Raw genomic sequence first — 15,051 nt, forward strand, 5'->3', positions numbered from 1 at the left:
ACAAGAGCGAAAATACAATATAAAGGGGGAAATATTAATTGTTGAGAGTTAACCAGTGCTTTAATGGCAATGGTCATTCATATTGTCTAATAACTCTGTGGATTGCATAATATAACAAGAGCGACAATACAATATGAGGGGGAAATATTAATTGTTGAGAGTTAACCAGTGCTTTAATGGCAATGGTCATTCATATTGTCTAATAAATCTGTGGATTGCATAATATAACAAGAGCGACAATACAATATGAGGGGGAAATATTAATTGTTGAGAGTTAACCAGTGCTTTAATGGCAATGGTCATTCATATTGTCTAATAACTCTGTGGATTGCATAATATAACAAGAGCGACAATACAATATGAGGGGGAAATATTAATTGTTGAGAGTTACCCAGTTCTTTCATGGGAATGATAATTCATATTATCCAAATATAAATTTTCTGGACCACTATGTGGTACATATTTTAAAGGATATTTTACAAGAAGATGGAAAACGGAGATTACAGGATGGTAGCAGGGCTGGATTTTAAAACAAGCTGAGTACGCTGCAGCATAGAGAGTCAAATATTTAGGTGCTGCGTTTTGGCAATTTAAAGAAAATTGCAAATCAATATCTCAGTTATTACTCAACAATTTTATATTTATTTTTAATACATTACTTTTTGCATTTTTATTTATGAAAACTTGTACTTAACTGTTGGGTCTCCTTGCCTGATAATCATGCATGTCTGCTCTTCTTCTCAGATTTTGCTTGTTTGCAAATGTGACAATCTCCTTGATGAAAAATCCAATAAATGTCATGATGTTAAGATTTTTATATGAGTCCCTGCAAGAGTCCAGTGGACCTAGCTCGGAGAGAATGTAAATTGCCTTTTCTGTAGTATCAAGACTCTATGGAGGTTCCTTTATAGGATCTTTCCCAAGTAGTGAGCCCATATCTCAAATGGGTTTCAAACAAAACATGGTAGGCTATTTTAACTGTGTTGGGGCTGATCCCCTGCTAAAACATTCTCAATATATATATATAAAGGAGAATTTAAGTTTTTACAATGCTTCTTTATATGTGTGTTCCAGGATCCAAGAGATTTTGCCTGGTACACTCTAGCCAGTTTAGGTAGTGCAAACTGTCTCAATTTTCCTTTTCCAAAAGAAAATCTACAAACTTTTGCTTTCTTTAAGAACCAGATAATTTGCACTACAGTACTGTTGGGCTATATTTACTGCAATGCAATGCATTTCCAGTGTTGCAATTTTCTGGTTCTGAAGAAGGAGCTTTTCTGGGTTTTGTTGTTTTATGGTTGGGTTCGATTAGTAACATAGCCCTTAAAACACATTAACACACCTATAAATATATATTTTTAACTTCTTTGTTGCTGTCTCATTTGGATCTCTTCAGAAGGATGCAGACTACAGGTTCCAGGAGTCAAGTCAGTGACAACATCAAATTTCAGCTAAATCCAAGATTCACAAGAATTTAAAATTTTAACCTAATGAAAAACTTTTTATTGTAATAATTCAACAAGTATTGCATATTAAAGTGTCCTAGTTCATCATGAACTAAATGATATCTTATATCATATATTAGAAAATTAATTGCAATTAGAAGAACTATGGTTATAAGCTCATCTGGTACTGTCAAGATTGCCTATCAGGCTCTTTTTGAAAGCCATCTTAGATACAGAATTCTTGTTTGGGATGATTCCTAAGCAAAGAATCTTGAACGGGTCTTATTATTGCAAAAAAGAGCTCTACGAATTACGGCCTGTTTAAAACCCCTTGATAGCTGTAGACAGGTATTTAAAGAATGGAATAAAATACTGACCGTTGTAAGTTTATACATACAAGAAACAGTTCTTAACGCAGTTGGAAGGAAGATGCAACGGAACAGGGACCTTCATCACTATAACACAAGGCATCACAACAACTTTACTTTACTCAGTCACCACAGGACATATTTTGAGAAAAAAAAAAAACCATCATATGTGGGGGCTAGATTCTTCAACAGTCTTCCAGACGAAGTAAAGAAAGAAGAATCAATAAAAGTGAAAAGAAGAAACTGCATTAGTGGCTGTTGAACAGGCCTTTTTACAACATAAACGAATTTTTAAATTGGACAGACATTCTCCCTTAGATTATTAAAAGTTATTAACCCTTTGGCTGCTATGCAACGATATGTCGTTTTTGGTAATCGTGCCGAAAAATGCTATGGAAAGATATTTTGTTGTTGAGAATTTTTTTTCCAGTGCTAAATATTATGTTATTTACACCCAGATTGCGGTAAATGACAGTTGAATAAGTTTACTTTTCCTTAAAAATAATAACAATACTTGTATTTGCTGGTTTTTTTTTTAAGTACACTAACGGCAAAAAACAGCTGTGATCTAGATAGCACAGGGTAAGTTTTTTGTGTTTTTTCATTATGTACTCAAAACAACATATGGTTTTAGGTAAAAAAAATGTATTTAAAAAAATAAAAGTTAAATTCAATTATGTTTTTCTGTGTCAAAGTTGGGGAAAAAAATTATTTATTTGTTTACATAGTTTTGTATTTTTCAAAATGTATTATTTTTTATTTTCTTACGTGTATTATACTACAAAACAAAACATAAATCAATAAAATAGGTTAAAATTTGAGGAACTTATGATTTTTTTTAGTTAAACTCTACAAATTCACCATTTTAGGCTTAGCACTTTTGGGATAACATGTCAAAAAATTCTTAGCAGCCAAAGGGTTATTATATTAGTAATTTATGTTGCTGTTTACAAATGTTATACATTTGTTTTTAAATTTTGTTGTTTTGTTTGTTTATATGTTTTGTATCTGTATGTTTTGTAACTGTATGTGACACCATTTCTAATCTTTAGGATTGTGAAATAAAGATATTCTCTCTCTCTCTCTACCATTAAAAAGTAATTGTTACAAATTTTACAAAAACACTAAGCAAATCATCCAAAATAACCTCGCTTAGAGGGTTAATGTTTCCCCTCAAGAGATTCTACAAATTACAAAAAGATTATTAGTACCAGTTGACAATAGAGAAGCATTCTTTATTCAACGTAGTTTTACTAATATAAATAAAAATAATACATTGAATTGCATTATTATTCGTAACAATGGTTTTAGCATAGATATAATAGTACTGACATATTTGAATATAATTCCTTTTAAGTTCAAGTAAAATGGATATTTAAAAAAAATTTGTTTATAAATTTTGAAAATACTCCTCCTTTTATGTCTCCTGGATTTCTGTTCAGATATTTATTTCTATGACAGACATACAACTGTTCCTAACAATGAGGTTAAAAAATACAATCGTTATATCTTGTAACGTATGTGCGTGCGGTTCATGACGTGTGTATAGTTTAACTTATTACATGAGAAATTATAGTAAACACAAGAATGATACACTACCTCCTGATATTTCAAGAGATTTGTTGGGACCCGCTCCAGGTTGTGCAGTTCCACAGCGAGTGCTCTAGCTGCCTTCTCTGGCTCCTTTATCTTCCTGAAAGACTCCACCGTTGTGATGTACTCCAGGAGCTCCTGTACTTGCTCATTTGGGCTTTCTCCAAACCGAGTCGTCGCCTCCTTGAGCCCTCTCGTTGCGTACGTAAACAGCAATTGTTGCTCTAAAACACAGTAAGTGTATCAACAATTCTCTGTGCCAACTACCACTTTAACCTATTTAAAAATTGTTTTAGTACACAAAGTACTTGCATCACGTCTAAAGGTTGACCTGATCTGCCTCACTTAGCTAGATACATAGTTTGAGGCTTTATACTTACACAAGTTGTATGTAAAAAATCGATACAGTAACTTACACTCTATCTGAGGAAGTTTTATCCCATCAACTGAGTTTGTGAGGTCTGACACTGAGTAATAGTTACAATCGTCAGAGCTTTACCAGGATGTAATCCAGCTGGTTTCGGACATAAACTAAAAAGCTAAGTACATGAGAAAAACTTGCACAATGCAGAGATGTGGAAGATAAGAGAGGGTGGGAGCCAGGGGAGGGGAAATGGAGTTGCCATGACGGTGCCTCATATTTGCCTCTCCTGTTTCATTAAACTCACAATATAGGTCATCACATTCCTCAATCCAAAGGAAATATATCCCCTTCTAGCAGTTCTGTGGAGTGGAACAGAATATTGGTGGGGCAAGACTCTCCTGTTTCATTAAACTCACAATATAGGTCATGACATTCCTCAATCCAAAGGAAATATATCCCCTTCTAGCAGTTCTGTAGAGTGGAACAGAATATTGGTGGGGCAAGACTCTCCTGTTTCATTAAACTCACAATATAGGTCATCACATTCCTCAATCCAAAGGAAATATATCCCCTTCTAGCAGTTCTGTAGAGTGGAACAGAATATTGGTGGGGCAAGACTCTCCTGTTTCATTAAACTCACAATATAGGTCATGACATTCCTCAATCCAAAGGAAATATATCCCCTTCTAGCACTTCTGTGGAGTGGAACAGAATATTGGTGGGGCAAGACTCTCCTGTTTCATTAAACACACAATATAGGTCATCACATTCCTCAATCCAAAGGAAATATATCCCCTTCTAGCACTTCTGTGGAGTGGAACAGAATATTGGTGGGGCAAGACTCTCCTGTTTCATTAAACTCACAATATAGGTCATGACATTCCTCAATCCAAAGGAAATATATCCCCTTCTAGCACTTCTGTGGAGTGGAACAGAATATTGGTGGGGCAAGACTCTCCTGTTTCATTAAACTCACAATATAGGTCATGACATTCCTCAATCCAAAGGAAATATATCCCCTTCTAGCAGTTCTGTGGAGTGGAACAGAAGATTGGTGGGGCAAGACTCTCCTGTTTCATTAAACTCACAATATAGGTCATGACATTCCTCAATCCAAAGGAAATATATCCCCTTCTAGCAGTTCTGTGGAGTGGAACAGAAGATTGGTGGGGCAAGACTCTCCTGTTTCATTAAACTCACAATATAGGTCATGACATTCCTCAATCCAAAGGAAATATATTCCCCTTCTAGCAGTTCTGTGGAGTGGAACAGAAGATTGGTGGGGCAAGACTCTCCTGTTTCATTAAACTCACAATATAGGTCATGACATTCCTCAATCCAAAGGAAATATATCCCCTTCTAGCACTTCTGTGGAGTGGAACAGAAGATTGGTGGGGCAAGACTCTCCTGTTTCATTAAACTCACAATATAGGTCCATGACATTCCTCAATCCAAAGGAAATATATCCCCTTCTAGCAGTTCTGTGGAGTGGAACAGAAGATTGGTGGGGCAAGACTCTCCTGTTTCATTAAACTCACAATATAGGTCCATGACATTCCTGACTCCAAAGGAAATATATTCCCTTCTAGCACTTCTGTGGAGTGGAACAGAAGATTGGTGGGGCAAGACTCTCCTGTTTCATTAAACTCACAATATAGGTCCATGACATTCCTGACTCCAAAGGAAATATATTCTCTTCTAGCACTTCTGTGGAGTGGAACAGAAGATTGGTGGGGCAAGACTCTCCTGTTTCATTAAACTCACAATATAGGTCCATGACATTCCTGACTCCAAAGGAAATATATTCTCTTCTAGCACTTCTGTGGAGTGGAACAGAAGATTGGTGGGGCAAGACTCTCCTGTTTCATTAAACTCACAATATAGGTCATGACATTCCTGACTCCAAAGGAAATATATTCTCTTCTAGCACTTCTGTGGAGTGGAACAGAAGATTGGTGGAGCAAGACTCTCCTGTTTCATTAAACTCACAATATAGGTCGTCACATTCCAAACTCCAAAGGAAATATATCCCCTTCTAGCAGTTCTGTGGAGTGGAACAGAATATTGGTGCAAGCCTCTCCTGTTTCTTTATAAACTCACAATATAGGTCACACATTCTAGATTCCAGTAAGGGATATAGGTATTCTCTTCTAGCAGTTCTGTGGGAGTGGAACAGAAGATTGGAATGGGCAAGACTCTCCCGTTTCATTAAACTCACAATGTACGTCACGACATTCCTGACTCCAAAGGAAATATATCCTCTTCTAGCAGTTCTGTGGAGTGGAACAGAAGATTGGTGGGGCAAGACTCTCCCGTTTCATTAAACTCACAATATACGTCACGACATTCCTGACTCCAAAGGAAATATATCCTCTTCTAGCAGTTCTGTGGAGTGGAACAGAATATTGGTGGGGCAAGCCTCTCCTGTTTCTTTATAAAACAAACCAATAGAACACACATTCTAGATTCCAGTAAGGGATATAGGTATTCTCTTCTAGCAGTTCTGTGGGAGTGGAACAGAAGATTGGAAGGGCAAGACTCTCCCGTTTCATTAAACTCACAATATACGTCACGACATTCCTGACTCCAAAGGAAATATATCCTCTTCTAGCAGTTCTGTGGAGTGGAACAGAAGATTGGTGGGGCAAGACTCTCCCGTTTCATTAAACTCACAATATACGTCCACGACATTCCTGACTCCAAAGGAAATATATCCTCTTCTAGCACTTCTGTGGAGTGGAACAGAAGATTGGTGGGGCAAGACTCTCCTGTTTCATTAAACTCACAATATAGGTCCATGACATTCCTGACTCCAAAGGAAATATATCCCCTTCTAGCAGTTCTGTGGAGTGGAACAGAAGATTGGTGGGGCAAGACTCTCCTGTTTCATTAAACTCACAATATAGGTCCATGACATTCCTGACTCCAAAGGAAATATATTCTCTTCTAGCACTTCTGTGGAGTGGAACAGAAGATTGGTGGAGCAAGTCTCTCCTGTTTCATTAAACTCACAATATAGGTCCATGACATTCCTGACTCCAAAGGAAATATATTCTCTTCTAGCACTTCTGTGGAGTGGAACAGAAGATTGGTGGGGCAAGACTCTCCTGTTTCATTAAACTCACAATATAGATCCATGACATTCCTGACTCCAAAGGAAATATATTCTCTTCTAGCACTTCTGTGGAGTGGAACAGAAGATTGGTGGGGCAAGACTCTCCTGTTTCATTAAACTCACAATATAGGTCCATGACATTCCTGACTCCAAAGGAAATATATTCTCTTCTAGCACTTCTGTGGAGTGGAACAGAAGATTGGTGGGGCAAGACTCTCCTGTTTCATTAAACTCACAATATAGGTCCATGACATTCCTGACTCCAAAGGAAATATATTCTCTTCTAGCACTTCTGTGGAGTGGAACAGAAGATTGGTGGGGCAAGACTCTCCTGTTTCATTAAACTCACAATATAGGTCCATGACATTCCTGACTCCAAAGGAAATATATTCTCTTCTAGCACTTCTGTGGAGTGGAACAGAAGATTGGTGGAGCAAGTCTCTCCTGTTTCATTAAACTCACAATATAGGTCGTCACATTCCAAACTCCAAAGGAAATACAGGGTGAATTTAAGTTATTGTCGAAAAATTTTGTTGGGTGATACTACTCAGTATTATAGACAAAAATATGAAAATAAAAAATCCCAATCCCATCTATCTTTTAACTACGACCAATTTCGCTATTTTGTTAAAAAAATCATGTTTTGTTTCAATAAACTCAATTTCCTCCATTATTTTTAAAGTTTTTTTTAAATTATGAATCCATTTTTGAAATCTACACAAAATTTTACATGGGAATAATGGAGAAAAACTGTCTTGAAAATAAGTTTGATACAAACAAATTGCTAATAAATCAAATTCTTAAGTTTTCGGCAAAAACATTAAAAAGACATTAGACCCGAGGAATTAAATGAAGTTAATTTTGAAGAGAGACCAATACCACAAAAAACTTTCCTATTTTGTGGGCATTAAAATGACATAAACTCACAATATAGGTCGTCACATTCCAAACTCCAAAGGAAATATATCCCCTTCTAGCAGTTCTGTGGAGTGGAACAGAATATTGGTGCAAGCCTCTCCTGTTTCTTTATAAAACAAACCAATAGAACACACATTCTAGATTCCAGTAAGGGATATAGGTATTCTCTTCTAGCAGTTCTGTGGGAGTGGAACAGAAGATTGGAATGGGCAAGACTCTCCCGTTTCATTAAACTCACAATGTACGTCACGACATTCCTGACTCCAAAGGAAATATATCCTCTTCTAGCAGTTCTGTGGGGTAAGACTCTCCCGTTTCATTAAACTCACAATATACGTCACGACATTCCTGACTCCAAAGGAAATATATCCTCTTCTAGCACTTCTGTGGAGTGGAACAGAAGATTGGTGGGGCAAGACTCTCCTGTTTCATTAAACTCACAATATAGGTCCATGACATTCCTGACTCCAAAGGAAATATATCCTCTTCTAGCACTTCTGTGGAGTGGAACAGAATATTGGTGGGGCAAGACTCTCCTGTTTCATTAAACTCACAATATACGTCACGACATTCCTGACTCCAAAGGAAACATATCCTCTTCTAGCAGTTCTGTGGGGTAAGACTCTCCCGTTTCATTAAACTCACAATATACGTCACGACATTCCTGACTCCAAAGGAAATATATCCTCTTCTAGCAGTTCTGTGGGTAAGACTCTCCCGTTTCATTAAACTCACAATATACGTCACGACATTCCTGACTCCAAAGGAAATATATCCTCTTCTAGCACTTCTGTGGAGTGGAACAGAAGATTGGTGGGGCAAGACTCTCCTGTTTCATTAAACTCAAACCAATAGAACACGACATTCCTGATTCCAAAGGGAAATAGGTATTCTCTTCTAGCACTTCTGTGGAGTGGAACAGAAGATTGGTGGGGCAAGACTCTCCCGTTTCATTAAACTCACAATATACGTCACGACATTCCTGACTCCAAAGGAAATATATCCTCTTCTAGCAGTTCTGTGGGGTAAGACTCTCCCGTTTCATTAAACTCACAATATACGTCACGACATTCCTGACTCCAAAGGAAATATATCCTCTTCTAGCACTTCTGTGGAGTGGAACAGAAGATTGGTGGGGCAAGACTCTCCTGTTTCATTAAACTCACAATATACGTCACGACATTCCTGACTCCAAAGGAAATATATCCTCTTCTAGCACTTCTGTGGAGTGGAACAGAATATTGGTGGGGCAAGACTCTCCTGTTTCATTAAACTCACAATATACGTCACGACATTCCTGACTCCAAAGGAAACATATCCTCTTCTAGCAGTTCTGTGGAGTGGAACAGAAGATTGATAGAGCAAGCCTCTCCTGTTCACTTAACTTGTAATAAAGGTCCTCATATTCGTGAATTTAACATGATATTTAGTCTTGATATTGTTAAGTGTCCTGAATGTGTCCTGTCTTAATGTGCTTGTTTATAAAGACAACAATTTTATTTCACTTTTAGCTTATTACTGTATAAGTATGTAATTTGTTAACCCTTAAAGCGCCAAACAGTTTCAGCCTAATTCTAGATTAGCGCTCATTTATTATAAAAAAAATTAAAATTAGATTTTCTCAACGCTAATTTTAATTTCTTTTTTTAGGTAACAAAATAAAACAGAAACTGCAAAAAAATATCCTTTATCATATTTATTGCCCAAAATACACATGATTTACTATTTAGCGTTCCCGCTCCTTTATAAATTTTACCTAATGCTTAAATAACTCTGTTACTGTTTCCTTTTTTTAAATTATGTATATAAATGATGACATTGCGTGCTTATATGTACTAGAATAGAATTAGAAAATAAGTATATTACATATTTAATACAAAGTTATCATAAAAAATTAAATTTACATGCCATAAATATAAAAACCAAATATTTTCCAAATTCTTAGTCCTCTAACGGGTGTTATTTTTCTAATTACAAAATAGTTTTCAGATGTTTATAGAAGTAAATAAAAGATTGTAACACTTATTGGAGTAAGAACAAGTCTAATAAAAATAAATGTAAAATTTCGGAACAACAGCCAAAATACATAATTATAAATATAAGGAGTAAAATATTTCTACGAGGAAAAAAGACTTTTATCACCATTCAAGAAACTGTTTATTTCAAAAGTTTATAAATATATAACTTTCATAAAAAGATGTTCATGTAACACATAAAACTACACAGTAGTTTACCGATCAAATATTCGCACTACTTCAACAGGATATGAAGAAGAACACAAGAGCTGCCCGGCGAGGCAGTGACGTACACATAAATGCGCTTGCGGCGTTGAGCAGTACTACCAAACTGCCAGCTGTTCAACAAAAACCGGTCCAGTATCGATCGTTAAACACAAAGGTTTCAGGTGATGTGGCACAGCCCCGCTACACTACTGTAACATACACCCCGCACAGTCTAGCGGACAAACTCAGAACTAACAGTGCAAAATAGTAAAAACAAGTATATTGCGCATCTACGCGCTTACGGCGCTTTAAGGGTTAAAAGTGACACTAAATTTTTTTGACATAGTCACCATACAAATTTAGGCACTTATCATAGCAGTGAAGTAGTTTTGAAATTCCAGCATTATACACTTCTGCCGCCTGAGACTTCAACCAGGTTCCATGTCAAGAACCAGGTCTTCATTGCTGGAAAGAGGTAGTAGTCGCTGGGTGCAAAGTCCGGACTGTAAAACGAATGTGGAAACACCATACATTGATTTTTATGGGTTTCTACTAACATTTTCGGTACCCATCTTGCACAAAATTTATGGTAACCTATCTTCTGTATAACAAACTCCTTGTAATTTGAGAAAAACTAAGTGAGAGTTCTGTTATTGTGAGCAGGTTAGTGGTATATTACTAAACACATTTTTTAAATTATTTTTGAAACGGTATAAGGTTAAAGTAACACTGATAGAAGAGATTTGGTATAACATAAAATAATAATTCACCTATTGAAATCGGTTTGATGTGAGCGATTCGTAAGACATCGGTATGTTTCCAGCCGTGGTAGCTTTTCTGGTGGAGTAAGATATCTGCCAAGTCGAACGGCATCCACACCAGGTACCACTGACCGACCGCTCTCTTGAAGCCGTTGCCGCCGCCTGCAAGACCAGACCATCACTTGCTTGCATACATTATAAACAATCAGATTGCACATAGTCAAACTGTACCAGTTTAGGTACCATTGACCTACCGTTCTCTTGAAGCCGTTGCCGCCGCCTACAAGACCAGACCATCACTTGCTTGCATACATTATAAACAATCAGATTGCACATAGTCAAACTGTACCAGTTTAGGTACCATTGACCTACCGTTCTCTTGAAGCCGTTGCCGCCGCCTACAAGACCAGACCATCACTTGCTTGCATACATTATAAACAATCAGATTGCACATAGTCAAACTGTACCAGTTTAGGTACCATTGACCTACCGTTCTCCTGAAGCCGTTGCCGCCGCCTGCAAAACCAGACCATCACTTGCTTGCATACATTATAAACAATCAGATTGCACATAGTCAATCTGTACCAGTTTAGGTACCATTGACCTACCGTTCTCTTGAAGCCGTTGCCGCCGCCTACAAGACCAGACCATCACTTGCTTGCATACATTATAAACAATCAGATTGCACATAGTCAAACTGTACCAGTTTAGGTACCATTGACCTACCGTTCTCCTGAAGCCGTTGCCGCCGCCTGCAAGACCAGACCATCACTTGCTTGCATACATTATAAACAATCAGATTGCACATAGTCAAACTGTACCAGTTTAGGTACCATTGACCTACCGTTCTCTTGAAGCCGTTGCCGCCGCCTGCAAGACCAGACCATCACTTGCTTGCATACATTATAAACAATCAGATTGCACATAGTCAAACTGTACCAGTTTAGCTACCATTGACCTACCGTTCTCTTGAAGCCGTTGCCGCCGCCTGCAAGACCAGACCATCACTTGCTTGCATACATTATAAACAATCAGATTGCACATAGTCAAACTGTACCAGTTTAGGTACCACTGACCTACCGTTCTCTTGAAGCCGTTGCCGCCGCCTGCAAGACCAGACCATCAATTGCTTGCATACATTATAAACAATCAGATTGCACATAGTCAAACTGTACCAGTTTAGGTACCACTGACCTACCGCTCTCTTGAAGCCGTTGCCGCCGCCTGCAAGACCAGACCATCACTTGCTTGCATACATTATAAACAATCAGATTGCACATAGTCAAACTGTACCAGGATTATAATTCTAAATAGGAGGTCAAGGTCTGCCGCACGGGACACAACAGGTGTATGTACCTTTCTTATTGTCCTACCCACCTTCTTGCTCCTGTGAACAGAGATCTTGTCTCTACAATGTTAAGTCTGTTTTATCACCTTTGATTTCTCATTTCAACAAACATGTATACGTATATGTTTTCAGTCTTCTATAATACTGTTAAATTTTCAATTAAAAATTAATAGGTCTCAATAAAATCAGGGTGGCCACTCAAAACCTCTTTTCAAATTCCCTGTTGTTTCCCGGTCGAAAATTTCCGATTATCTAGTCTATTTTCAAAAACAAATAGACAACTGTAATACTTTATTTAACCTTTACGTTAAGTGCAAGGACGACATTTTATCATCACTAGCAGTTGCAAGAATTGCTACAAAGCTGCAGTGTTCTAGCATTTCGTCGCTATCGCTATCACTTATTTTAAGCTCCTTAGTTTTTATCTCTGTGTCTTTCGAAGTGTCGACATAACATTGTGTATATCTAATAACTTTCCTTTCTGTGATGTTTAGAAAGTACATGTATCCAATTCGGAAATATAAAGATAACAAATAAATACCAACACAGCGCTACCGCAAGGCAGACTGCAGTCCAGTATTGCGGGTCAGAGGTCTAGCGGTGAACGAACTATCGGTACGAGACAATGATTTTGCCGGTACACAAGGTCGGTTCAGGATAATCAACAAATAAACCAAATACTTTCATCTGAACTCTACTTAATTAATTGACCTATTGTGGGAGAGCGGAAGCCTAAGAATAACACGTTACTTCAAAGGAATTCGTAGAGATTCAGAGGATTCAGGGAAATTAATATATTTAAAATTTTAAGTTATTTTTCCTTTTTAAGTAATAGGGTAGGTCATAAAATGAGCATCCAGAATATATTAAATTTACATAAAAATGTATGCATGTATATTTATAGAGAATATATTATTTTTATTTACAACTATGCAAAGAACGACATACGGATAAAATACGAATTAGTGATCGTCTGTTTACTATCGAGGAGCTAAAGTCCGTGCATAGAACGCTAGCGTTGAAACATATAGACACAGAAAAAAGTCGTCCCGGTAAATAGTTGACCGGAGAACTGACGGGATTTCCAGCCGTCGTCCAACCAATGCCTCTCTGGCGACGAAAACTGATGAGCGTGGCTGATTCTATCATCTGGCCGTCTGCTGTTTGTTGACTGGCAACAACATTAAGTTGCGAGAGAATTTGCACAGCTACTGTAGCATAATGTGAACAATGTAAGCAATTTTACTCACGAGAACTGTCGCAAGTACTTGCTACAGTTGTATCGCTGGTTGTTCTGGGAGTCAAGACAAAGTCTGTTCACACACGACAGTGATGTCTCGGCAATGTTTATAATTGAAATTTTAATAGCCGACACTGTTCTCCAGTTCTTGTAACCGACTGTCCGGCACTGGTTGTGGCAGCGCACGCGAGAGCTCTTGCGCCCGTTTAGACTAGCGATGATGACAGTCAGAGACAAAACTTGCGCCATAATTTGCCGGTGTAAACGCGGTTCAGTCGAGATTTGGATATGAGAGTGATATCAAAACATAACATCACTTTATTTGTTTTAACCTATGTAATTTGATGAAAATCGTAACGTGTGTGAGAAGCAATCGTTCACAGGCCTTGGCCACGATACGAGTGGTAAGCGGTGGACACTAGCCATGGCAGACGTGAGCATCAGGGCAGTACCACGATGGTGCTTATCTCCCACCAATTGTAGACATTAAATGTTTCTCCTGCCGCTCAACCCTCAGCCCATTCTGTCATGGCTGTGCAACAGGACGCAAACGCCCCCTTCTCGACGTTACTTGTTGTAACCTACCCACTACTTTCTTCTCCAAAGGTACCTTATTAAGCTTTGTATAAATCGAACTGACATTATGATGTATTCAAAAACCCGGGCTGCACCTCCAATCATACTGTCAAACATTATATTATTCAACGAACCGAAATCTGAAGCCTATTTATAACACTGTACATTTTAGGCTTGTGCTCTCTATCTAACACACGTCTTTCCAAAACACTATTTTCTCTAAAGAATAAAAGTTTGACAACTTCGTCCGGAGACCCCACTTCAGCGACTGAATAATACTTGAGTAGCTTGCCACGTTACCACTTAAAGCGTACCACTTGTTTAGTGCCGAAGTCAGAAACGATCGGTCTACTGATTTTAATTGTCCAATGTATTGTTGCCTATTTGGGGGAGGGGGTGGAGGCTTGCCACGGCACAGGAGTAGAACTCACCAAGATAAACTCACTACACTAGTGGATGTAACAGATCAACCGGGGTCAGATGTAGCTCACATACATATGTCGATCTTCATTCACGATTTCACGAGCCACATCGAGTAAAATACGATGTTTCTTGATTAATCAGTTCTTGATTCAAGAAGCTGTTAAATTACATCTTGATTTTATAAGTTCTAGGAGACGAAAAATTTATTTTTTTAAAATTTTCCCGGTTCTCAGAAAAACTCCCGGTTCTCCGGTCGGGTGGCCACCCTGAAAATTATCTGGTTCTAAATAAATTTCCTTTTCTACTTTCAGATTTGGAGCCTCCATTGGAGTTTATTTATTTAAATTTACAAAGATAAAATGAAATGATTAAGAGAGTAACAAGACATTTACCGATATAAATGTTACAACTTCATTAAATAAACTGTGTCATTCAATTTGAATGCAGTTAGAGTATGGCACCTTCAATATAATTATATACATGCTCTATCAAAGTGATTTTAATAATTTGTATTTTATTAATGTTAAGATGAAATATATAGTACAATAACATAAGAACTTATAATAACAATTATAGTATTAAGGGTACGCGCTACCACTCTGGTGAATGCTGATGCCAGGGTTTTCAATTTTCCTCATTGTACGTTTATTTTTTGAGCTATTACAAACATATTGATGA

The 15,051-nt window shown here is 37.6% G+C and overlaps 1 protein-coding gene across 1 annotated transcript in view; it reads right to left on the reverse strand.

Annotated features, from left to right (window-relative positions):
- LOC124360920 (60 kDa SS-A/Ro ribonucleoprotein-like) overlaps positions 1 to 15,051 on the reverse strand; it is a 52,272-nt gene that overhangs the window by 15,311 nt on the left and 21,910 nt on the right. Inside the window, exons 4-5 of the mRNA XM_046814921.1 lie at positions 10,796 to 10,948; positions 3,413 to 3,630 (exon numbers count right to left, since the gene is read on the reverse strand). Of these exons, the coding sequence (XP_046670877.1) occupies positions 3,413 to 3,630; positions 10,796 to 10,948 (371 nt within the window). The remainder of the gene's footprint in view (positions 1 to 3,412; positions 3,631 to 10,795; positions 10,949 to 15,051) is intronic.

The sequence above is a fragment of the Homalodisca vitripennis genome, chromosome 4 (assembly GCF_021130785.1).
Source record: "Homalodisca vitripennis isolate AUS2020 chromosome 4, UT_GWSS_2.1, whole genome shotgun sequence".
Taxonomy (NCBI): domain Eukaryota; kingdom Metazoa; phylum Arthropoda; class Insecta; order Hemiptera; family Cicadellidae; genus Homalodisca; species Homalodisca vitripennis.